This window comes from Rhopalosiphum padi, chromosome 2 (genome assembly GCF_020882245.1).
Source record: "Rhopalosiphum padi isolate XX-2018 chromosome 2, ASM2088224v1, whole genome shotgun sequence".
NCBI classification, from domain to species: Eukaryota; Metazoa; Arthropoda; class Insecta; order Hemiptera; family Aphididae; genus Rhopalosiphum; species Rhopalosiphum padi.
Window position 1 is genome coordinate 85,967,232 of NC_083598.1, and position 26,551 is coordinate 85,993,782.

The 26,551-nt window shown below is 27.5% G+C and overlaps 6 protein-coding genes across 10 annotated transcripts; 3 read left to right on the plus strand and 3 right to left on the minus strand.

The window, feature by feature from the left end:
• Window positions 1–1,268: 1,268 nt before the first annotated feature.
• On the minus strand, window positions 1,269–5,520 carry LOC132921851 (nedd8-activating enzyme E1 catalytic subunit). Its single transcript, XM_060985078.1, has 3 exons — window positions 4,737–5,520; window positions 1,964–2,141; window positions 1,269–1,897 (listed from the first exon to the last, which is right to left on the minus strand). Exons 1-3 carry the CDS (start codon window positions 5,343–5,345, stop codon window positions 1,359–1,361), a joined length of 1,326 nt encoding a protein of 441 aa, XP_060841061.1. The 5' UTR covers window positions 5,346–5,520; the 3' UTR covers window positions 1,269–1,358.
• On the plus strand, window positions 2,703–3,759 carry LOC132921852 (large ribosomal subunit protein uL23m). Its single transcript, XM_060985079.1, has 4 exons — window positions 2,703–2,864; window positions 3,008–3,213; window positions 3,291–3,370; window positions 3,444–3,759. The coding sequence occupies exons 1-4, from the start codon at window positions 2,851–2,853 to the stop codon at window positions 3,606–3,608; spliced, it is 465 nt and encodes a 154-aa protein (XP_060841062.1). The 5' UTR covers window positions 2,703–2,850; the 3' UTR covers window positions 3,609–3,759.
• Window positions 5,521–11,023: 5,503 nt separating the features above from the next.
• Window positions 11,024–12,284, plus strand: LOC132921841 (hydroxyacyl-coenzyme A dehydrogenase, mitochondrial-like). The gene has a single exon (XM_060985068.1). The coding sequence runs from the start codon at window positions 11,170–11,172 to the stop codon at window positions 12,094–12,096; it is 927 nt and encodes a 308-aa protein (XP_060841051.1). The 5' UTR covers window positions 11,024–11,169; the 3' UTR covers window positions 12,097–12,284.
• Window positions 12,285–15,140: 2,856 nt separating this feature from the next.
• LOC132920290 (acidic leucine-rich nuclear phosphoprotein 32 family member A-like) lies at window positions 15,141–19,829 on the minus strand. Its single transcript, XM_060982551.1, has 7 exons — window positions 19,285–19,829; window positions 17,423–17,566; window positions 17,237–17,356; window positions 17,039–17,154; window positions 16,899–16,975; window positions 16,514–16,837; window positions 15,141–15,626 (listed from the first exon to the last, which is right to left on the minus strand). Exons 1-7 carry the CDS (start codon window positions 19,330–19,332, stop codon window positions 15,583–15,585), a joined length of 873 nt encoding a protein of 290 aa, XP_060838534.1. The 5' UTR covers window positions 19,333–19,829; the 3' UTR covers window positions 15,141–15,582.
• Window positions 19,830–20,101: 272 nt separating this feature from the next.
• On the plus strand, window positions 20,102–21,747 carry LOC132920291 (uncharacterized). 4 transcript variants are annotated; one of them, XM_060982555.1, is made up of 4 exons: window positions 20,102–20,333; window positions 20,399–20,508; window positions 20,931–21,394; window positions 21,496–21,747. In XM_060982555.1, the coding sequence occupies exons 3-4, from the start codon at window positions 20,934–20,936 to the stop codon at window positions 21,611–21,613; spliced, it is 579 nt and encodes a 192-aa protein (XP_060838538.1). In that variant the 5' UTR covers window positions 20,102–20,333; window positions 20,399–20,508; window positions 20,931–20,933; the 3' UTR covers window positions 21,614–21,747. The 4 variants fall into 4 exon arrangements, with proteins under 4 accessions (XP_060838538.1, XP_060838539.1, XP_060838540.1 ...); XM_060982556.1 differs by having other exon boundaries at window positions 20,410–20,508; XM_060982557.1 differs by lacking the exon at window positions 20,399–20,508.
• Window positions 21,748–24,271: 2,524 nt separating this feature from the next.
• Window positions 24,272–26,505, minus strand: LOC132922516 (TGF-beta-activated kinase 1 and MAP3K7-binding protein 1-like). 2 transcript variants are annotated; one of them, XM_060986081.1, is made up of 8 exons: window positions 26,228–26,505; window positions 25,903–26,146; window positions 25,703–25,829; window positions 25,387–25,630; window positions 25,168–25,327; window positions 25,011–25,110; window positions 24,726–24,930; window positions 24,272–24,668 (listed from the first exon to the last, which is right to left on the minus strand). In XM_060986081.1, exons 1-8 carry the CDS (start codon window positions 26,322–26,324, stop codon window positions 24,499–24,501), a joined length of 1,347 nt encoding a protein of 448 aa, XP_060842064.1. In that variant the 5' UTR covers window positions 26,325–26,505; the 3' UTR covers window positions 24,272–24,498. The 2 variants fall into 2 exon arrangements, with proteins under 2 accessions (XP_060842064.1, XP_060842063.1); XM_060986080.1 differs by having other exon boundaries at window positions 25,703–25,835; window positions 26,228–26,504.
• Window positions 26,506–26,551: the final 46 nt, after the last annotated feature.

Consider the following 26,551-nt stretch of genomic DNA (forward strand, 5'->3'; position numbering starts at 1 on the left):
TAGGTAAAACGTTTAGATATATCATATTATCTACATCTCGTAAGAACTTCACCCATATTTCATTCATATACTTACCTATCTATATTATAATATGGAATATGTGTTTCCGAAACAATTGGATTTTATAATAAATTATTCTATAAATATTATTAATTTTTAACAATTTAATGTAAATTTTAAGATGGATTAATTTATAAATTTAAACAAACCAAACACTTGGAAGAAACATTCATCGAAGTTCTTCAAAACAACAACACTACCTATTTTAAATATGAGTTATGACATTATTGACATTATACAAACGTATTGAGAAAATACCAGATAAGATTAATAATAATTAACATTTAATATCAATGGCCAACACGCCTTATCAATGTCTATAAGTCAATACTTAATTCAACAAGCTCACTTCACTACAACCACCATAGTCCATATATATCCACCACTTCAACATTTAAACCACAGCCGCCCACATGATCTTATTAGTTAAATTCCATTGGTATATCCTTATAACACATCTAATATTTATATTTTATTTTATTTTTTGTTAAATAATGTATGTATAATTAGTTGACTTGTATTTATACCGTTACTTGTTAGTATACTTAATTATCTTGTTAAAATAGTCACAAACTTTATTCTGTAATATCCAGATATAGATAGCTATAGGCTAAAAACGTCTTATTTTATAAATAATAAATGTATATATTTATATATATATATATATCAATGATTAAGACAAAATAAATTGTTGATAAATAATAATAAACTTAAATTTTTATACTTTATTTGATGATTGTATCAAAAAATCAGAAAAAAAAAATAATAATTTTATTGAAATAAAATACTGAAATTAGTTTCATAATTTTTATGTATAAAAATAGAAAATATATTCTATTACAGAAAATGTTCTAATATAATGCAATCATACTATTCATAATACTAGTGTAGTAAAATGTAATGATTAGTTAAAAACTCTGGCAATACTATTTTTTTTTATTCATGAATTGAAGTTCATATGTATATTACATTATTACAATATAATATATTTTGAATGGAATGATATGTAACGAGACATTGTTTGTTTTTTTGATATTTATAAAACAATTAGATGAATTCTAAAATATAAATTTCATCTACTATCCAATATAAAACATATCTTTTAAAATAATGAAATACATTATTTTATTTTAAAAAACAATTAGGTTGCTTAATTAACAATGTATATTATTTAAATTTTAAATAAATATGAAATAATGACTAACACATATGATATAAAAAAAGTTTAATGTTTATAATTTTAATCAAATATATATATATTGCAGAATTGTATAAAAATAAATATTTAAAAAAGTATTCTATTCCATACTAACACAGTTATTCTTAATTTTAAGAATAATTTCAAAAGCTCTAGGGTTTGTGATATCAGCAACCAATAATTTACATCCGTCAGAAATACCTAATTGTTCAAGTGTCATTTTTAGATTTGGCCTAGTCTTTAATTCAATGGAAGGCACATTTGGCATGTACAGTGTTTTCCTTTTTCCATCTAATTCTATAGTGAGTGCAGGATTTTTCATTTGATATTGCTGGTGTTCACCAAGAATTTCAATTATTTTTTCCAATCTTATATTTGTATCATCAATATCGAGATATTTTGCTTTATATGGACAACAAGTAATACAATCAGATTTGCGTTCAGCTTCATATGTATAGGTGTATATACCATCAGCATCATTGAATACAGCATAGTTATTTAATAATGGACAGCAGCTGGTAGCAACTTTGAATGCTTCAGTAACACAAGCTGCAGCTATCACAGCATTTGTTGATGCTACTGCTGGTATTATATTTTTTATAACGCCTTGGACCAATCGATAGTTAACTCCATTTATTCCTAATGTACAAATAAATACTGGATGATTAATAAAAAATATAATCAATTTAAAATTGAAATTCATACCAAATTTATCAGAACGTTCAAGTGATTTCTCATAAATCCAACTAATGTGAACTGGATCGTCTGTATCAATGTTGGAATCAAATGGGTTTTCTTTTGGCCATTGTATTAATTTCACATACTCTATGCAATGTTCAGGTAAACGAGGTGTACTTGCTATAGTACATAATGGATAAGTCACCTATAAACAAAATTATAATTAATATGATTGCTCTTTTTACATGTCTGTTCATTAATAAATAATTATAAATAATTAATCTTGTATTTGAACCATTGTACAATAAAAAGATAAATACTTTTTTTATAGAATAAGTTTATTGTCAGCACAATAAGTAATTGAGATAAATTTTAATACAAAGATAGAAGAAATTTACAATAATATTACACTAGGTATGAAGAGGGTGAGGACTTTCATAACCCAAATTAATTAATTGATTATAAATCTAACATTGGTGGCATATCTTTATTAAACTTAATTAAATAATTTTGTCTACAAAATCCTGGCTATATTTTATTATTATATGAAAAAGAGAAATAAAAATTGCATTTAAAATTGCCGCATTTGGCGAGAAAGAAAACAGCATTGTTCAAGGAGGTTATACATACAAGAAGAAACAGATAACCTAACCATCGTAGGAAGATATCTTAAACCACGGTCACACACTTAGAAAAATATGTTAGTGGTATCAGTTCACAAATTTAATATCATATATTATCATATAATCACAATAATCATATCCACATTAGTACATTACAAAAAATAGGATATTTTTGATGAATGATGGCTGATGAATAATATACATTTTAATAATAACTACTTATTACATTTTAAATAAAATAAAAAAAAGTAGTTTTTTTTATTTAAAAAGAAGCATTTAAAGAGCAATATCATGTCTACCAGATGGTATGTATACAATGTAATTCATAACTCATAAGTAAATTGATTATCAAAAAAGTAAAGTTGTTTGATTAAAATATCAACTTTATTATTTTTATACTAGTTTAGATATATAAAAATTTCATTTAATAGTAAAAATTTTTTTGTAGGTATCCAATTTATCAGAGAGGCAATCCTCAACTACGTATTTTTTTGCCTAATTTTTGGATGAAATTAGTACGACCAGAAGAAAAACAACCAAAAAATGTGGTTCAATTTAAGGTACCCACTGGAATGACAAACTATGATATAGAAAATTATTTAACAAAAATTTATAAAATCAAAGTTATTAAAGTTGAATCAAGTATTGAAAATGGTAATATCTTAATAAAATACTTATTAATATAGGATTCTACTCAACCACATTTATGTTTATTATAAAATATTTATCAGGTAAACTGAAAAGATCAATTTTCAATAAATATGGACCTATTGTAAAAGAAGATGACTTCCGACGAGCATTTGTAACAATGGCAAGTAACCTTTTTCAAATAAAATTAATAAACAGTTAATTTATTACTATTTATATAAATTTAATTTTTTTAGCCTAGAGATCAAGAATTTGAATTTCCTGATGTATGTACTACAGACGAATTTAAGAAACGTACTACTGAAGATGAAAAATCAAGCAAAATTAGTCAAGACATGTATAAAGACTATTTGAAGAAACAAGGTAACCGTCCTGGTTTACCTGGCTGGTTTTCTTTTTAAAAATCAAATATATTTTTAAGTGTGTACATAAAAAGCAGAATATGTTTATTTTACAAAAATTAGAATTAGCAATTTTATAAATAGTTTAAAATTATGTCGTTTAAATTCATAGAATAAAATAAATATATTCAGAATTCAAATTAATGATAAATTTAATAATATTAATATTCATTTTTTTGCTCCTACAGTAATTTCCTTTTACACACATACTTTGGTCTAAAATAATTTTAGAACTTTGTATATTTAATTATTATTTCTAGTTTAAAAAAACACTTATTCTCTTTGTTTTTTGTTTATAGTTATATAAAGTTCTAACCTATTCTTAAAATTTAGAGCTATAGAAGTAATTTGTATGTTATATTATAAGCATTTTATTTTTTAAACCAATTTGCTCATTAATTTTCAATTTTAATAATAAGTATTTATAATTTAATGATTATATAATTTATATTTTAAATTTTCGATTAGAAAATTGAATAAGAAGTTTTTCTAACTTAATACAGATATTAATACTTCAACTTCAATAACATATTATCATTATAAAAGAATAGCACAACAGTGCATCAATCAAGATAATGTAGTGTTTGAAATGCATCAAAGATTAAATAAATTATTATTGGTATTATTTGTATACAAATACATATAATAATAAAGGCTAACTACAGTTAACAATATAAATAGGTTTTTTGTAACAACTGATACCTACACATTTTATGCCACGGAGAAATAGTTGAAATTGGTGCTATATGCAGTACATAAAAATAATTGTTGTTTATAATCATTTATTTTAAACTGCAAACATTTTTGAATTTTTATTCAGTTAAATGAATAAAATTAGTTCCTACATCTTATTTTACTATTTGAAATATATTTAGGTTAATAGACACAATTTTAATACTAAACTTTTTGTTAGAGTTTGTATGAGGAATGAAAGGACTCAATTTGTGTAATCAGAAAAAATCATTAAAAATTATATCATACAATGTTTAGATATTAAGAAAAAGATTAGTTGAAAATCAACTGCATTCTGCTTATATAAATATAGTAAATAACTAGTGATACATTTTCAATAATAATCAAAATAAAACAAGATTATGATAAGTAAAAATATATTATAAAACATATTACCTGTGGCGGAAATAAGTCTAGAGTGCAATCAATGCATGGTGTAATTCCAGGTAGTATAACACGGACATTGCCTTTGAAACCTTCAGTACCACCATCGATTAATGGTATGACAGTGGAATTGTCAAGTTGCTGATTGTCATCATATGATAACAAAGATACAAGCATTCCGTTAATCCATCGACGAGCAACTACAGAATCAAGACCACAGACTACTAAATGAAAACCCCTGTAAAAATCTTCACTCTTATCTTGTATTTTACAATGATGAGGTGTAACACGACAGGTAGGTACACGTTCGTTAATAAACTTTGCTGCAACTTCAGCTTTGGAACTATTTACATCCTTCTTACGGAACAAAAACTGACGGTTCAGATTGGACAAATCTATAGTATCCATATCTATGACATGTACATCACCAAATCCCATCATAGCAAGATCCTTAAGTAATTCACAGCCCAATCCACCAGCACCAACCACGAGTAGTTTACAGGAATTTTGTAGAAATTCTAATATGCCTGTACCAGGTTCAAAATCAGGATGACAGAATGGACTAGAACGTTCCAAGATCTTCTTCAAATGACTCCATCTTTTATGATCATTGTCAGACATTGTGATGTTTTTAAATTAAACTGCCAGACTTTTTCAAACAATTATAATTAACAAATAATTTAAGTACTTTATAAATATAAGAAAGTGAAGGAAATTGGTTTAAAAGAATATTTTATAAATTTATAATATCACGAAATACAAAATATCGAGACTTCAGTCTTTACTCTTTATTTATTTTCTATATAATATTACTCTGTGATATGATAATTCAAAACCAGTATTTACCACCGGTAAATGTACAACCACAGAACAACCATGGTTGTTATTAATAACAATGATAAAGAATAATCGAGTTGGTTGTGATGGCGGGAGAATAATGAGTACTGTTATAGTGATGGTGTATAGCTATTGCTATTGCTATTGTGATTTGTGAAATAGCAGTGATAAATAGCAGCTATTGCTATTTTGTATTTTTATTGCAATCCGAGCATTCCGAGCCGCTATTTATTTGTGGTTTGATATTTTTATACCATAACTGACAATATTCTGAATATTAATAAAAATTATGTGTTATACTGTGTTAGGTAGGTATACACATTAACAGTCTGTGGATAAATATATCCAATCAGTGGCGTAATTACGGGGGGGGGGATTTGGGTGTCGTATCCCCCCCATGACTTTTTTTTTTAAGACTGGTTAACTTCATTTACCTATGTTTTTCTTTATCTAATAATATTATAAATATTCTATATTTTATAGCCACGTAGAGTGGATCTCTTATTGTGATAAAAGACTAAACTGTTAATGTTAAGTGTTAAACTGTTATGAAGATACCAATAAGACAATTTAAGAAAGTATAATACCTATTCAGTATTTGTAAATGTGAATATTTTGTAATATTTATTCCATGCCTCATGCGTACATAAATATATTGCACTGAAAGGTGCTTATGATAAATACTTTTTTTTTTTGGGGGGGGGGGGTATAGGTAAAATGTTAAAACATTTCATCCCCCCCACAAACATGACCAAATTACGCCACTGTATCCAATTAGGAATTTTATAATATATACCTGACCCAAGCCTATCTATTTGTGTACTAAATGCTATACTAAGATAGTCCCCCTTCCTTGATGAAAACTATATAGATTTTCTGCTTAAAAGAAAACCCAATTAATTTGGTATTTAATTTGGTACAATGTAGGTATAGAGTGAGATAAATTGTATCTACTATCTATTGTGGCCTTTGTGTCTATTGTGCCACCTAACATTGATGATATTAAGATAAGATATATGACAGGCATTGAGGCATTGATAAAATATATTTAATCAATGTGACATGTAATATATATAACATATTAAGTTACTAAGTAATATTATTGATTATATATATCAATGGACAATGCCACAATGGTAATATGTAACTTAATTATATTATAGTACTATAGTAAATGAAAAATATAACTCACTGAGTAGGTATGCTATCATAGTCTGAGCTTCGAGGGGCTGTTGGGCTACGGGTTATAATTTTGAACCACGGACTATCTTAGTAGTTAGTTCGTGATTTGAACCTATACAGTATACATTTTCATACAACCCATTGATTATAAATACTATATTATATTATTATAATCAATGATACAACTCAATTAGTACTCATATAGTCATGTCTATGAAATTAAACAAATGTTTAGTTAATTGGTTAAGTTTGTTTAGTTTTGTACAGAAATCAAAACTTAAAACAATTTATCAATTATATAATCATCAATATATTATATAAAAGGAATATGTCATTAAAATTTTAAAAATATAAATAAATTCATAAATTCGTTTGAAAACAGTTAACTGATCACGGTAAAACGGCCATGCGTCTCGTCTCAACATTATAATATCAAAAAAATGTTAAAAAAATCTATGACACTATTATACTATAGTACTATACTAAATACATATTTAGTTATACAAATAAAAATGCAAGTTACTTAACAATTTTTTTTATTAAGTTCAATAAAAATAACATATAGACAATAAAGACATCATAAATGTTTGACACATAGCTTTAATATCAAAAATCGAGTATTGAAATATTATAGGTAGCTGTGATCAGTGGCGCCAATATATATATATATTTACCTATGATATTGTCATATAGGATAGACGTCGGAAACCTTTTAAGACAGCAGTTACATTTTACATAATTTCCCAGTTTTTAAAGAGCCACAAAAATTTTAATTCAATATTTTAGTATTTGCTTCTTATATGTATATGGTAATTGATTTTCAATTTAAAATAAACAAATGTATAAGTACATGAAATAATATTTTAATATTTATTTATATAAATGTATAACATGGTTATTGCAACTTGAATAAATTTGTAAATGTTCGGACATACTGCCGGATTACATGCGCACATGAGAATTTCCAGCAAATAATTTTTATTAAATTATTAACAATCATTTTGATTATGAAAAAATGGTTATTGAAATCGAATCAAGACCATGTTTATGGGATATGCCGGATATGGGGTCAGCAAAATACAGTGACAAACTGACAAACATGTTAAAGCTTTAGCTTGGAATTCCGTCGTTGAAGTAATGTATGGTAATTGGAAAGACCTGTCATCCTCGGAAAGAGACGTAAAAGGTAAGTTACATTTAAAATATTAATTTTAAATTTTTATCTTGGTACAAAACTACAAACCTTATAAACAAAATTCATACATACTCAGTTCAACAATTTATCATTACTAAATTGACCAATTAAATATTTTTCTAAATGTTTAAGTAATTTTTTATTTATTTTTATAGTAGGTTCACATTACACTACTTGTTAAACTTTAAAATTTTACAAATTAATTATTAATACTAAATTTTAATATAAATATAAATATATAATATACGTAATTACAATTCTCTTTAAAAAAAAAAAAATCATACATTTTTAATAAGTTATAAAATACCTAGTTTCTAAAAATAATAAAAAATATTAAAAAACTATAGTAAATAGTTACTATATACACAGGCATTGTATTTAAATATTATATCGACGTTGGCGTACATGTCATTAATCACTGTTATATATATTATGTACTGTCGTTTGGTTCAAATATCCTTTGGGATCACACTTTATATACAAAAAATAAAACTGAGATACAGCTGTATATTCGCGGGTGGGCCACTGGATCGGGTGTTATTTAACTTGAAAACAATATATAATATAAATCCCACAAAAACCACACCCTCGAGGCCTCGAATGAACCATGCCCACCGTTGCGGGAAGATTTGGGGCCGTTCCGAAACGAAGACACGATACTGCAGGAAGCATCAGACAGTCCCGAAAAAACAGGTACCCCGGATCAACAGACTGCTATCCCTCACCCCGACGGAGGATTCCTAACTGGAAGTACCAAATACTATAGCAATAGTAAATTTTTAACCCCCTTTCTGAAGGGTATAAACCACCTGTTACACTGTGTTTGCGCTGTGTATCACTCATTCTCCGTCTTTCCGACTTGGTGGTAAGACCCACCCGGGCAGACTTACGCGAATAGGAAAGGCGGCCTCCTAGCGCACAATTTATCTGACGGTTTGTGAATCAGAGGTGCAATAGTCGGAGTAATTCTGGCAATTGCTTATTGCATTGCAGGTTGACAAACAGTTCGATAAATTCCCTTCCCCTTCATTTCGCCATTACACCTTATAGAAAACATTTGTAAAATTTGTATAAGATTAAACTAAAGTTGTTTCACTATTTTAAATAAACGTAATATACTAAAAAGTCTTAATCGTCTATTTATTTATCGTTTCGTCAATATGCTGTAACAAGCGGTTTTTACCTCCGAATATTTATATCTCTGGACCCTGGTAAAAATAATTACACTAAATTTATCGTACTCTACAAGTTTATTTCTATAAGTGTTTATAGGAAATAATAAAATATGCCAATAAGATACAAAAATAATATCCAGATGATATTAAAAAAGCATTTTCAAAAGAATGTATACATTTTAATCATTTTATATCTTATTTGGAATCTTCAAATAATAACAAATGAATTGTATTTCTCCTCTGCAGATGTGTTAATTATTACGAGAAGATTCTTTTACGGATGCATATTCTTATATAGATATAGCACTTAGAATATATGCGTTTGTACTTCAATTTCTAACTGTACTACTGAGCGTTCTTTTTCATGTCTTAAACGAATTAAAAATTATTTAAGATTTTGCCAAAATAAGCCAACAAAGACTCTTATTTTATGTTCCGTTCGTGTTATTTTTATAAAATATCTCAATACTTTTAGTTTAAAACGTTATTAAGAAAGCTAATCTTTCATTAGTGGTAGGTACATAGGTACATAGGTAGGCATGTCTGAACACTATAGGTATGGCAAGCTGGTTTCATCGAAAGAGTAGATTTTTACGTAGATTATTTTTCCTATTATTTTGGGGCTTAAATTTACTTAATAGATTAAAAATAAATATTTATTGTTATGTAAAATCTGCTACGCGAATAAATCGAATGACATAGATGCTTATTTTATTATTAAGCGTGCAACGCATACAATATTATAATGCATTATTTTTTGCTGATTTGTGTAGCAATCATTCAAAGTACATTATTCCATAAAAACTTTCGCCATATCTTTCAAAAGATAAAAATGTATACGTAAAACTCTGCTTTATTTACCCTTCTCCTTACGTAGTTACGTACGTACAAATTCATATCACTTCCACACTTATAAATATAAACTATATAGTGTCACATATAATAAGACGTGATGTACTGAGCGATCAGCGACTGCAGAGTCCATACTTATTACTTTTACAAAATTTCGAAGAATATTTATTGAAAGTTACAAAGCATAAGACCATAAAGAATAAAGATAGTGTTAAATTGAAAAAATTTAATTTTTTATACCGTAGTTGTCTTCGTTAATTCTACTTCGTCGACGCTTTTGTTCTATTTGTATAAAGTTTTTGTGGCACTTGCGGTGACATATCTGACTACAATCTGTACATTTATAAATTTGTTTAAAAATCTTTATTTTCTTGTAATACAAACATTTCCTTACTTCCTTAGATGAAAAAGTTAAATGTCTTTACAAAATTATGGCTTGTATACATTTTTTAAAGACTATGCGCAAAAATTCTATATAAGCCAATCGACAAAAACTTTTTTATAATATAATATTAACTGAATGCTTGAAGAACACATGTTATTAATAGTTTCATACAAATAGGTGACCTAATTAATTATTTTTAATTAAGCCAGAATATATTTTTAAAAAGATTATTTACATTAAACATTCTTGTTTTATTAAATATAAATATAAATACCAAACAATTCTACTATATATAATTGGTTTAGTTATTTTTCCAAACTCTATGGATGCATGGCTGTAATATAATTTACTAATGTAGTATTAATAGTGTCATTTATAAAACATATATACAATTATGTGTTATGAATTATGTAATTAGAAATTCATAACAACTTTTCTTTTTTTATCGAAGTTTTGAAAATTTAATAAATAATTAAAAAAATCAAAAAATCTAAAAATTATAATAATATAGACAATTCTTTTAATATCCCTTTTTAAGTAATAAGTAGGCAATTCAATATGTTTAACAGTATTGTGGTTATCAATTTATCATCTGTTCAGAAGGCTAAACGTGATCAGTAGAAATCTATAGAAGGGGAAACTTGTAATTACAGCTGTAGTATATTGATATGACATTATGACATGACATATTATTATTGAACTTTGTTCACGTCGGTGGCAAAGGCAAAGTACATTTCATTTTATATTTACTTCTTCCGGGTTCATTTATATTTAATTTCTCTTAGTATAATAACAAAGTGTGCTACTCAAGTTATAAAAATGTCGTGTTTTAGTGTAATTTCTCGTAATTTTTCAACTTCTGTAACCCGTGCAGCGATTAAAAATATTACCGTTGTCGGAGGTGGTTTAATGGGCTCAGGTATTGCTCAAGTTTCGGCTCAAACTGGTCATAATGTAACAATTGTAGAGCTTAACCAGGAAGTTTTAGATAAAACTCACAAGAGCATTCAACAGAGTTTACAAAGAGTCGCCAAAAAGGTTTACAAGGAAAAACCTCAAGAAGGTGAGAATTTTGTTTCAGAAACCTTATCAAGAATTAGTACTTCCACAAAAATAGTTGATGTAGTACAAGATTCAGATTTGGTGTTAGAAGCCATCGTTGAAAACTTGTCTATCAAGCACAAACTTTTCAAGTCTATAGATGAAATAGCACCCGCAAAAACTATATTTGCTTCCAATACATCATCATTGTCTATCGGTGAAATTGCAGCTGTCTGTAAGAGGAAGGACAGATTTGCAGGGTTACATTTTTTCAATCCTGTACCAGTGATGAAATTATTAGAAGTTGTTAGAACTCCGGAAACATCTGATGAAACTTATGAACAATTAATGGCTTGGGCAAAAGCTATTGGTAAAACAGCTATTACTTGTAAGGACACTCCTGGATTCGTAGTCAACAGACTTCTAATTCCATTATTGGCTGAAGCAATTAGAATGTTGGAGAGAGGTGACGCTTCTCCTAGGGATATTGACATTGCTATGAAATTAGGCGCAGGACATCCAATGGGGCCTATTGAGTTGTCAGATTACGTTGGACTTGATACTACTAATTCAGTTTTGAATGGATGGCATGAAAATTTCCCAGAGAATCCATTGTTTAATCCATTACCATCATTACAGAAATTAGTTAGTGAGAAAAAATTGGGTATCAAGACTGGTGAAGGGTATTACAGCTATAAGAAATAATATTCTTATTTATCAATATTTTTTGGGGGCAGTAATATTATATTATTTTAATTTTATTTGTATACTACTTTTTAAAATTGTAGTAATTATTGAAAAATCAAAATATTTGTAAATTCTATTGTTTTATTTTTTAACAAAATTTATATTTATCAGTGTTTCTAATATACTTATCTATTTTAAATAAATAATTTTCATTGTTTTTTTTTTTAACATACCTTACTGAACCAGTAGTGGATCTGAAGCTCATTTAAGGAGGGGCGAATTTGTATCATAGATTGATTGATACTACACTCTGTTCAGCGAGGGAGCACGCCACGGCCCGACGAAAATTGGTTCATTCTGCGCATCCATGAGTTTATGACTTATGAATTTCATATTCTATGAATAATCAATATAATATATAATTCAAGTAAAAAAAAAGCCCAAGGGGGGGGGGGTAATCGCCATGTCGCCCCATCCTCAAATCCGCTACTGTACTGAACACAACTGAAATTATTTATATAATAATAAAAATACTAATAAATATTAGTAATTAAATGGAATACTAATTGGCATAATAGTGAATATTTCAACATCAAACTTCTGGAGTGATCGCATATTTAATTTTTATCATAGATTAATTTATACATAATATGAATGCCCTGGACAAATGCACCGCTTAGCCTCTCCCTAACGCCGGCTCTGCAATCCTGTTATATTACCATCTTGTACATATCATAAGTAGAGTTATATAATGAGACTAAGTAAACAATGCACACCCAACTAGTCAACTATATTTATATTTTATTACAGTTATAGTTAATACTACCACCACTGCTTTCTATCATAGATCATATTTTAATTCACAGAACTGACGACATTTTTTTTTAAAAACAAATTTTATTGAAAAAAAAAATTAAATCAATACAGCAGTTTTTTTTTAATGCTATAAGACAAGCATTTTTTATATAATATTTATACTTTACAATTTTGAAGCAAAGTTAAACAGAAATAACATAAATAAGAAGTTTAACAATGATATATAATAAACATTGTCTTAAAAACATAATTTTAATAATAATATACTTAACACATATACAACTGAAGGTTGCAATTGAATGCATTAAAAAATAGTGTTATAAATATATATATATTTTAATCTAATATAAACAGTTGATTTTACTTCATTTCTACTATTCTACTAAAATAAATTAACTAAAACCTTTATAACAACAATAACAAAACGGTCCAGCCATAATACCAAGTAGTAAGTGATAAATTCTAATAGTTAAAAATAAATTATAATATGATGTGTACTGTTAAGGCTTATTAGTTATGACACATTGAATCTCTTAAGAGTTGAATTCTGCAATATTGTTTTTAATTTAAATTATGTCTTTTATGAATACAGATAGATCAAATGAAATAAACATATTACTAGAGACGTAATTATCTGGATAATTACTTTCTTTAAAATGCTAGTGTTTCCCAACTTTTTTAATTGGTCACCTACTATTAGAACATTCTACCAAAAAATAAATTATAGTTATATTTTATACTATAATTGATTTTAGTATAATAATATAATTTTATATTATAGTATGTTTGAGACCCATAAAAAAAAGTTGTTACCCAAATCTGGTTGGGAAACACTGTTATACGGCATACAATTTATGCAAATAGTAATAATTATACTAAATATTGTTCAAAATACTTCTTCTAAAAATTAATTACATCCAATTTTCACATTATAGTAATTCATTAAACATATTAATTTCATTGGTTTATGTTTAAAAACAACATTATCAAAAACTTCAAATAACAGTAAATTGAGAATATTATACACGAAACACACATTTATAATAAAATCAACATTATTACAATATCCAAATCATTAAGGAACATTTTGCACCATACATTATTATTTGAATATTTCAAGAAAGTATAAACAACTATACTATACTAATTTATTATTTGTGATGAACATGTTAGAATTGGTCCTTTGTTAATATGTTGTTATAGAGTTAACAAAAGGTGAATTCACTAAAATATATTGTATCATTGAGCTTTTTATACAAATTATATTTAATACATTTTTTTATGTTATTCAAATGATAGAATTTATGATAAGATTATATTAAATAATATTTCATCTAATAATATTATAAAAATATTTATGTACACTCAAGGACACTCTCATTCCTTCAATATTATAATTTGTTTGATTTTAATACACAATAATATGCAAATAATTCATACATAGGGTGTAAGAAAAAAAAGAGCATAAAAAAATAACAAAATAGTATAAACTGGGATGGTGGAATACTATGCATTTATCAAATATTGTTTTAAATGATTAATTCTTATTGCATTCTTAAAAATGTAGATTTACTAGTTATATTAAGATGTTCAGTTAATGGAATGCAAATATTGAGGTATAAATATCAGTAATAATAAATTAAATAAACAATTATTATTAGGTACCAAAGTTATTAACAATTATTTATGTTGCAACAGTCTTACAAATAAAATACACTATTCAGAAATTAATAAAAAATTAAAATTAAAAATATGACATATATTTAAAACTATTATTAAATGTTATGTTTTATAATTTTTAATACTCCAAACTTTTTAACATTTCAAATAAAAACAATTATTATGGATATAAATTATATATTAAAACAGTTATAAAAAAATCTATAACATCAATTTTAAATTTAACTATATATGTGTACCATTTTTAAATACTATTTGCAGTAAAAATTATTATGAGTATAATTCATAATCACATATCAGTATAAATGATAATTTATAATAAAATAAAAAAAAGGGTATGGATAGTTATCAACAATTAAAATATTTCATAAATGAATTATATAATTATTCCACCAACCAGCAACTATTAACTTTTAAATACTCAATAGTTCTTATACCCTGTACAACACTACCTATATTAGCTTATTACTTTGAGAATTTTAATTTTTAAATTCAGACCGACAACAAAAATCAGTCACACAGAGTTAAATATAATATAATAATAATAGTAATAGTTAATAACTTAATTGTGACAAATAAAAATATATATATATTTATAAACACACAAATAACTTATTATTTGGTATTCAAATACAATTTAAATTACAACAGGGACATCAAGTTGTATAAACATATTCCATGGATGTTCAAAAATATGATTAAAATATATTCTTTAAACAATTTTGAAGTAAAAAAATGCCAACCCAAGTAATTAAAAAAAAAACTTTCACTTGGTAAGTCCAAAGTCATAGTCGTGTCGAAAAAAAAATAGAATGGTATAATAACATTATTAAGTTCAAAAAAAGTTAAATGATTTGCATGGTACAACATGAAAATATGTCTATTAAAACAATCAATTTACAAATAAAATAATAAAAAGGTTTTAAGTTGATACTTAAAAATAAGTGTGGGACATTTACATACAATTTGTTCCACTTCACGTAACAGTAATTAAAAACTTTTAATAAGTTAATCATCGAGTTTTCTTTTTTTCCCTCTGGTATCTTGTGAATCTGCAAACATTAATTTTTATTATGAGTATTGAGTTTTTACAATCATTTAATAATGAGTTGAAATATAAAACATAACACATAATATATTAGCTAAATGTTCCTAAATGAACAGCATTAAATGACATTAATGAGATATTTAAGTATTATTTTTATTTGATTGTATTAACACTATAATATTGTTAAGAATAGGCTGCTGCATTTGGTGCAGATTTTATTATTTATACTTAAAGTGAAAAGCTTATGAGAGCAAGTGCTATTTAAATAATTTAAACGTTTAATGGTAAATACCTTATTGTTAAATATATATTTTTAATTAGTTTAACACTGTGTTGTGTAATCCAAATTATAGGGATGGGGTATTTTAGAACACCAGGATTAAATAATAGAGGTTGTAACTATATTACTTTAAAATTCAATAAGTTAATAATAAATTAAATAATAGAAATATAATTGTTCTTAGTCTCTAATATTTTATTTTTCTGTAGCCATTGATCTTACAATATAATTATTATAGTTACAACTTTAACATGTACTTTAAATTTGACGGAACCAATATTTAAAATAAGTAATATAAAAATGTTAAACACATTCTACACAATAATAATGAAGTATTATATGAATACAGAATACAACAAAATACAATAATAATACAACTAGCTTATCTAATAAACTAAAAATTGATTATTGGGGAAATTAATAAAGTCCTATTGTGCAACAAAGTGAGATCAATATCAAAAAGAAACAAATATCACCATATTCATAAAAAAAATATATATATTGATTTAATTTCTGTCCATCTATCATCTTGTTTGAAAACATTTGTTCATGCCTATACAAATATTGGATAAGACAAACTTAAGTTAGCTAATAGAAAAGTAAATACGCACCATTGGCAGAAGTATCATCAGCTTCAACTGCGTCATCATCACTTTCATCAGTAGAATCTTGATCTACACCATCTTCCTCATCTAATACATAATCATTTCCTTCGCTTTCTTCATCAATATTGTCTTTTAGCAAGTCTTCCAAGCCTCCTCCTTCACCATTCTCATATTCTTCATCAGATGATTGTTCATCACTATAAGCATTTCCTTTTTCAACTTCATCATTATCAGCATCAGCATCATCTTCATCGTCGTCATCATCATCATCATCGTCGTCATCGTCATCATCATCATCGTCATCGTCGTCACCTTCACCTTCTTCTTCAGCTAAAATAATTTATAAATACAATATTAATGGATACTTATTATATACTTTGTAAAATTATACCTTCTGATTCTGAACCATCTTCTCCGTCTTCATCACTATCATTGGCAGAATCATGTTTGCCATTGAAAAATTTATCTCTAAAATTTTAAATATTTAAAATTAACATGATAAAAACTGTGGTTAAAATAACTGAATCATACCCATCTAATAATTTGATAGTCTTGGAAAAATATTCTATTACATATTCTTTGTACCCTTCTTCTTTGGTTACTTCATTACTAGATAAATCCAAATACTTAAGACATTCTAGAGATTTCTGTATAAAAAAAATATATAAACATAGATGTATTTTATACATTTAAAATATTGTAGGTAAAATTATTGTTTTTTAATATTACCAATGGATCAATTGATTCAATATCTTTCAACTTATTTTGACTGAGATTCAATGATTTGAGATTAGTACAACCACTGAGGTTCTGAAGACTATTAGAAATTCGATTTTCACTGAGATCCAGCTAAAAATAATTAAAACAATAAAACAAAGGGCAACTATAAAACTTTAATTCAATAGCACAACTTACAAAGACGAGTGAAGGCAATGCTGGAAAACCTTTTAAGCTTGTTAAACCAACATTGATTATGCTAAGACTGCGTAAACCAACATATTCATCTGTAAGACCAACTATTGCAGTGCTACGACAATCATCCAAGATTAATTGATCTATCTAAACAAATTAAAAAAGATACAATTTAATAAGAATAAAATATAAGTATAGGTAAATACATTATATATTTAGAACAATTTAAACAAAAAGTAATCATAATCCAGCAAAGATTATATGGTACACATTTATTTTAGTGAGACTTAAACAACATAAATTGTTTCTTTAAGCCCTCTTTAGAATGGAAATTTAAGGAAATTGTTTGTAAAATGTTGAGTCCTTTTCATAAAGAAAAACAAAGATTGCTAGAATGGTTAAATTATATAATAGACACACATAGTCACAAAAATAAAATAAAAAATAAAACAATTTATTCAATTATTACACATCACCAATTCATAGACTATTGGATCACCAAATAAAAATTATCAACTTGTTTCAAAAAGTTTAGGTCACTTAAAGATTAAAACTCAATTAAATCTTACTTTAAAGTACTAGCTAGAGGAGATGTTTTGGGAAACTTTTTAACTTAACTAAAATTGTTCAAATAACTTATTTTAGAACCAATAAACAAAAATAACCAAAACATATTATAAAGTTTATTCAAAGCAACTGAATTGAAATAAGTAATAACTATTTGAAAAGGATAAGTATTTTACGTAATTAATAAGTACCTATTTTTCTTATAGACTTTGTTCTTCAGACATTGTTTGACAACTTAAGTGAGTTTATAATAAATAATTTATTTAAATTATAATTGGACAATATAACAGAATACGACACACAATGGTATTCACGAAAATAAATTATGTCCTACAACAGTCAGTAAAAACTGAATAGGCATAACGTGTAGCGATTAAGAATATAATATTGTTGTTATTATTTCAACACGTTTTATACATGGTACTCGTGTAAGGTGTAATAATACACTAAATTCATAGAGTATACGAAAAAATAGTGGTGTATTTTTTTATTTAGCAAAATTTATAAACGCATTCGGAGTGAAAAAACACTGCGAGTAGCGACCAAGTATTTAAAATTTAAACATGGCTGCCGGCCAAATTACCCCCCCTCACCGCTCACTAGTAAAATCATGCGAGCACACGCGCCGACGCGCACGTAGTAAGTACACCGTCACCCGCAAGTCACGACTCGTTGCTCGAATACTCGATGGCGTTTGCGCGCCCGCGCACGGCGCACACGCACACACACAGACACCTGTCCGTCCAATCGCTTTCGTCGTTATATCGATAGCTTAATTAAAACCGTCGAGGCGGAGGCGCATCGTCGATTTATATTTTACAATAAAAATATAATATATATATATATATATATTACAAAAACAGAGGTTATAGTGTTATACATTACACAGTACACAAAAGTACCTACGTGACCACACGTTAGCGACAATTTTCAAACAGCGTAGAATTCATCTCATTCGACTAGAAACATCTGGTAATGCCTAAATAACGACCAAACCACTAATAAATAATAATCTCAAAAACAAAATGATTATTATAAAGCCGTATATCACAATCTTAATATTACATTATGTTTTTAAATTATTATTTAAGCGGGATAAATTATATTGTTATTAAAAGTATTTTCGTGGATACCATCTCATTTCAATCGATTGCGCGCGGTTCAAGTTCAACACGCTGCCAGCAGTGAGCGCACACACACACACACACAAGCACGCCGGACGGCGGCAAGAGATCGCGCGCGTTGTATGAATTTGAAAAACATCCATTTGACGAACATTTTTCGTCGTTAATTTTTACCTCTTCGGGGTTTCGGCCGCGTTTCTCCAGTTCAATTCTCTTCTCCATGCCGGTGTCAGAGTCCGTCGTGGCGATTATTATATACTATGTAGACACACGCGAGCCGGCGAACCACGTACTGGACGACGGCTGTTAGAGGGACGATGGGTATATAAAGCACGCGTCCAAGAGTAAGACGACGGCGGGAGAACGAGTGTGCGCGACACTAAGAAGTCAATGGATCAAAAGGCTCAACGACAGGTTCACACTACACACGGGTAGACGAGCGCTTTTCTGATCGTGGGAAGCGGACGATTTGAAAATAAAAAAAAAAAAAAAAAACGTTTCTCTCGTGACCGTCGTTAATAAAACGCGAACTCGCTGGCGATCTTAAACGGTGATCGGAGAACAAGCAACACAACACAAGTCACAACACTGAACACACGTACACATACACTCACACTAGCATACAAACACACACGGACTAGGGATAATAATAATAATAATAATAATAATAACGCGGTACCTACTACTGTCACTGTGCAAGTGCGAATGCGTAAAACACGACGTTCACTCGCGTAGTCGCGTCACACGCACACACATCAACAACAAATACACGCTACGGCCACTAGCGCCTGTGGGTACCTACGACTACGACGCTACCAGCAGCAAACAAGTCGGGGCGCGCAGGCGTACGCACTCTATAATATACGGTATACACGCACCACTGTTTGTATGCGGCAGTGGCGGCACGAAAGATACGTACACGTTGTGTGTGTGTGTGTGTGTGTGTGTGTGTGTATACACACTCCGGAAACCCGTCGTGAGTGAGTCGTGTCTCGTGATACAGGCACAGCAGCCGCCTGCCTGCCTGCATTGCTGCCGCCGACGAACACGAGTTGCGGTTGTGGTTACGTTCTGTACGGCTAACCGCGGAAACCGACGGACGGCGATAAGCGACGAGTTGTGAATATCCTTATCAGATTATGTCATTTATATCAAAACAGTTATAATAATAATATTAATATTAAAATATACTACGAAAAGTACAAAAAGTACATAAAAAAAAGGTTAGTAAATAAATGCTATAAACAAAATATAAGTAGTACGCGTTTCGTTTCTGAGGTTTCCGTAGTAGATTTGTAGATGCAGTGCCGTGGTGGTTGTGAATACTCCGATTACTGATTGATCTCTCTCGCGGAACGTCGACATTTCCAATTTAAATAGTTGATAGACCATAGAAAAGTAAATAAAAATTGTTATTATTATTGTTAAACGACGGTCTATATAATAATTAATAGTTTATCTTTAGCCAGCAGTCGACTGTCCAGATTTGAGTACTTCTCTATCTGTGGATTCACGGGTGGTTTACAATTTTATGAGTATAAATAATAAGTCCATCGTTGATTAATATCAACATTGTAAATGGTATCTACTGCATTTATTCGATTATCTTTACTATCTTTCAATAATTCATACATATGCCCATTATCTGTGTCATCAATAATATTGCTGAATATTGGTGTTAATAATATTAATAAACACATTGAAATGATAAATAAGCGAGTTATTTATTTATATATTTATAAATTTACATTCGTTTGATTATATTTGAAAAAAATTGTTGCTTATAATCATATAATATTAATTTTTTTTTTAAATTTCAGAATATGGAGGCTGACAAAATTTCAATTTTAGAAAAATTGGTTTCTGCTTTAGAACTAAAAGTATACGGTACAAACAAAGATATACCAACTTCTCTGCCAAATGGTAACCTTCTTGAAGAAGTTAAACAAGTTGATAATAACATTGGTAATGCGTGTATTGGTCACCCATATGCTACTGCATTACTCAGTCATGTAAAACTTTTGGACAAGTTGATGGATCCTTTTTATGAAGACTATCAAACTGAATTATCTAAAAGAGAAGTTATACTTTCTGCTGAATCTGAAATAGTTAAATATGCTCAACAACTTCAACAGCTTAATGAAAAATGGCCTGCTCTAAATGATAAGTATTACAGTGAAATAGACAAACATACTGAAGAAATTGAAAAATTGGTTGAGAATGAACAAAAACAACATGAATTAATTAAAGAACAAACCGAGCATATAAATACATTATTATTCAGGTGAAATGAAAAATATTTATCATAACATTCATAACATTCATAATTACCTAAGAGTTTTGACTAAATATAATTGTATGTTTATTTTTCTGTGATTAATATAGGTACGAACAGGTTATGTTAAAATTTTCAGTGGCGTTCGATACATTAGAGAAAGAAATTACAGTATTAGAGTATAAAACTTCAAAAAAACCAGAAGAAGATAATGAGGATGATAAATAATTCAAATACTAATATATATTGTTTACATTAAAATTATGATTATTTATCACCAGTAACATATTTGTATATATTATAACTTGTTAATAATAAACCTAAAGCATTCTTAAAATAAATAAAAATAATGTATTAAAATATTTTTCTATAGTATTCATTATTTTAAGGAATTAAACATTATTCCTGCCGCATAATTGTGCTATTTATAACTTGAATTAATTTATTATTGATACCTTCAATCTGGGTCTTTTCACTAATAAAAAAACCACTTATTTTTAACTTCAGAACAAAGGCTCTTCACTTATTAGTTATTACTAAAAAAAAAAAACTCAAAGCTTAATATCAAGTCCCAGTGGCATAATTAGGACTTGTGGTTTGAGGATGTTCCCTTTGATTTAAATAAAATATTTTCTAAAATGTATACTACAAATACAGTTATGTATACATGGAAAGGATACATTATAGTCATTATAATATATTATTATCTAACAATGCGTTACATACTACACAGCTTAAATAAATTATTTATACTTATAAATAATTTTCACATTAAGTATATATTTCTTTAATAAACAAAAAATTTCAATAGAATAAAAATAAAAATGTTGGGCAAGTGGATATCGCTCTGCTGTATAGTAGCGATGGAGAGTAGGTCACTATAATGGATGTGTTTAATTTGAATGCAATAACAGGTATCATTGTATACGAAAAACGATTCTGAACGGAGACGATTTGTCAGTCTAGAATAATTAGTAGGATATATTATACTATTACCTATATTTAAATTGTAATATATCGTTATTTTACTCGATTTTGTAAAAAAATTAATTTCATACGCTCATAAATTTTTTTCTATATTGTCGCTGGAACTTTTTTTTGCAGTTATTTGAAGAAAAAGATATGGAGTATGGAGAACCTTGTGTGGGGTTTTTTAACCTTAGATATAAATTACAAAAATTTTATGAATTTTCAACTTCAAAATTATTTGCAATTTTTCGTGATTTTGACATATTTTGTAAACATTTGAACTTTTAATGCGTATAAACAAAAATTGTGACTAACTATTTTTTATTTTTTTTTACTACAATAAGAACAATTTATATTAAACTTTGTATTAAATTTTAAAGATTTTTTATCAGTTTTTTTATCGGCATTTCAAGAAAAAAAATCAAAAATTTCAATGGTCTATAAATAAATAGTTTAAAAAAATTCTAAATATTTTGAATAATAATTTAATCGTAAATAGATAACGTTAATATAAACACTTGGTGAAAATCTCAAGTATTTACAATGATTCGTTCTTGAGTTACTGCAAAATTGAAAAATCGATTTTATCGAAAAGTGGTTATGCGTAAAAATTCCCGTTTTTCCGTTACTTTTTCAGAGTTTTTCCTGGCGTTTTTGAAAACTACTGAACATTTTTTACTTTTGACCCCCCAAAGTTTCAACAGATTCAATTTCCTTTTCAAAAGATGGGATGAAGTAAAAGCACTATTACTACTCCAAAACGTGATGACAGACACAAAAATAAAAATAAGACACACATCATTGTAAAATCAATACATTCATTACTCCGTTCAGAATCTAAAAATATGTTGATGATATATTATGATATAATATTAAATGATTAATCAATTCTTTTTGATCTTGCCCTAATAAATAATAATATATACTCAAATTTTTAGTTTCTTTCAAATCTTTAGAACAATTTTTTTTTGGAAAAAAGTTTAAAAAAAAAATTAGCGAAGGTAAAAGAACTAATAAATATGGAGGTGGAGTCATTAATAATTAATAATTAGCATGAAACAAGAATCACAGCAATACAGCATAGATAAGTTGTAATGTATAGGTATTTCCCTACCCACCCACTCATATTTAAAATATTTCAATATTTTTATTTGTATAAAACCATAAGAATACTATTTATTTAGTTTAATCCAGGGAGTGCTAGAGGCTCAGGCCCCCCAGACATATTATTTCTCACTATTAAAATCTAAACTTCTTTTATCATATTGTCGCTTTATATATTAAATAATCAATAATTTATTTATTATTTTGATTACCTATACCTACTATTGTGACAAAATGTTTAGATTATGAATAAAGTACCTATATTATATTATAATTGTATTTGTGTTGTAAAAATATTGTTGGGGCCTCCCAGATCTTGATTCTAGATCCGTGCTATAGTATTCTAGCATCATTATCTCATGTCACATAAAAAACAGAAAGTAGTTTTTATTAATAGATTATAGCATTAGCATAATCTATATAGGTATATAATATATAAATGTGAAAATGAGAATTTTCGTCTCAAACATGTTCTCTGAATTGACTACAACTACTCATTCGATTTTTTTTCTTCATCTTGATTTTTTTTTTTAGTGAAAAAAAACTATGAGTTGGTTTTTATGTCCTGGATGAAAAAGAAAAAAATAATTTTGAAAAAGGGACGCTGGGTGCAACAATTATGTAAAGTTAATATGTGGAAATATTATTTATACCCATATAATATAAATTTTACATGTAAATTAAACTAAAAATAATCTAGCTGAAAAGGCCTGACTCCTATGTCAAACATTACCTATTTAAATATGTTTGTTATATATTATTAATTTTTACAGATTGAATATACTCTTAATAAATTGAAATCTATAAATAAAATTGGGTGCTTAAATAAACATTTATTTTCAGCAGTTAAATAAAATTCCATTTTTGTTTTCAGTTAATGCAAATAAATAAAAAAGTAAAAAAAGAAATACATTAATTCAAGTATTTGTTTATGTTAGGAACAGCATACAAAAATAAAATTTAACTATAGAATAACAATAATGTGTTGCAATTTAGAATTTAGATACTGAACTAAAAAATAAATTCTAATAATATTTGATCTATTCGTAGAAAAAGTTGATATTTGAAGGAAGCGTGCCTTGTGCTTTAGCTTTATCAACATTTGAATTAAATTCACTGAAGTCAACATATGGCAATATAGCTTTGATTGAACCGCTTGATGGATCAGTTGAAGTTGATGTTGTAGTTTCAGTCAAGTTAATAGCTGTATCTGAAAAAAAAAAGTTTCATGCAAACTATTTTTATAAAATATATAATTAATATCAACCTTGATCATATGAGCCATTCCAGCTATGTTGTTGTTCGGTAATTGCATTAGGCATTGCAAAATTGAAATTACGTATCATTAACATAATATTTGGACGAGTAGCTCCAGTAGCATTATCTTGTGCTTCATAAGTATCATGATATATTCTAGCTATATGATCTACAACAGCTTGAGCAACGCCAGTTAATGTAGACTGTACTCGTAACTTGGAGATAAAAAAAAATTTAAGTAAATATATTTTATATAATAATTATATTAAACACTGAATCACATTAATGTATTTACTTGTTCAACTACTAATAATGCTAATTCCTTGTTCACTTGATTGGTGCCTGTGGCTTCTTCTAAAGTTTTCAGGAGACCCGGAGAAGCAATCATCATAAATCTGTTAGTATAATTTTTTTTAATTCGCTTATTTTTAAATCAACTGAAATAATTTTACCTGTATGATGAATCAATAGAAATACCCCCAACAATATGAGGCTCAGCTATAATTGGTTCAGCTGAAGCTGCACTAAGTTCTTCATAGTCTTTGTAAGCACCTTTTATCATGTAATTACATAAACATCTTGTTGACGATTGATTTCCAATAGTTCTATTACCTAAACAGTTTTATCAATTTGTGCATATTATTCTTAGCTATTCATTTTAATGATCCAACCATTAATCTTTCCATCAGCTATTTTGAGTCCAAGATTTGTTAGCCTCATTACTTCATCTAAATTTGTCAAGTTATGGTCAACTGTTGGTTGTATCACTCTCAAAACGTCATCTTTATCAGTTTTACATAATAATACACGACTTTCTCCTACATTTGCAACATACAAACGATTATTTTTAAGTATTGCTATAGATGCTCCAGTACCACACGATAATTCTTCTTCTAGTTCCTTTAATTTTTCTATCTGAAAAATAATCTGTAATTACTATTTAGAACTTTTACAATGAATAATATTGAATATTATTGTAAAATTTACAATTTGAGGATATTGTTGATAAGCATCATAATGTGATATGCCTTCAGGAAGTTGAAGTAATAGACTCGCTCTTTGAAGTAATTTATTATCAATAGTTTCAAGATAAGTTCCCTCAACAGAAAGAAAACTTTGTCTATAATTTTATAATTTTTTTTACAGTGTTTAATCAAATGTTAATTATATTAATATTAATTGCTTACTGAATTATTTCTTTAGCAGCTTGGTCCATTTCAGTAGTAGGCAATTGACCTAATAAAATTTCTGCAGCAATACGATCTCGAGCAAACCGAGCTGTTTCTGCCCCATTATGACCATTAAAAAGTCCATATAACCATACAACACCTGCGTCATCATAACAACATCGAAGACTAATATCTTCAGATTCCAGTTCATCTCTGCGTTGACCTAGTTCATCATATCTTTGACGGGTTAAGTATCCTACACCTAAAACATATTTGTACAGTTGTACATTTAAATTGTTTTACAGAATTTTTGTAGAAAATATTGTATTTATTTTCCACATACCTGATACCTTACAAACTGGTAAATCATCAGTCCAACTACGATCGTAATTAAATATAAGTTTATTGTATTCAGGACCACCTTCAAGTATAGTGGGCATTTTTAAAATAAAAACTAATAACCCACAAATATCTATATAATAATAATATACTATACTCTAAATGTCTTAATTATAGAAAGATTGAAAAGTTTAATATTTAAACTAAAATTGTAGTTATTCATACTAAATAAATAGTTGAATAATGATTAATGAATACTATTATTACTATTGAATAGCTTAACAAATCAGTAATCACGAATATATTTATTATTTATGCTTTATCAATT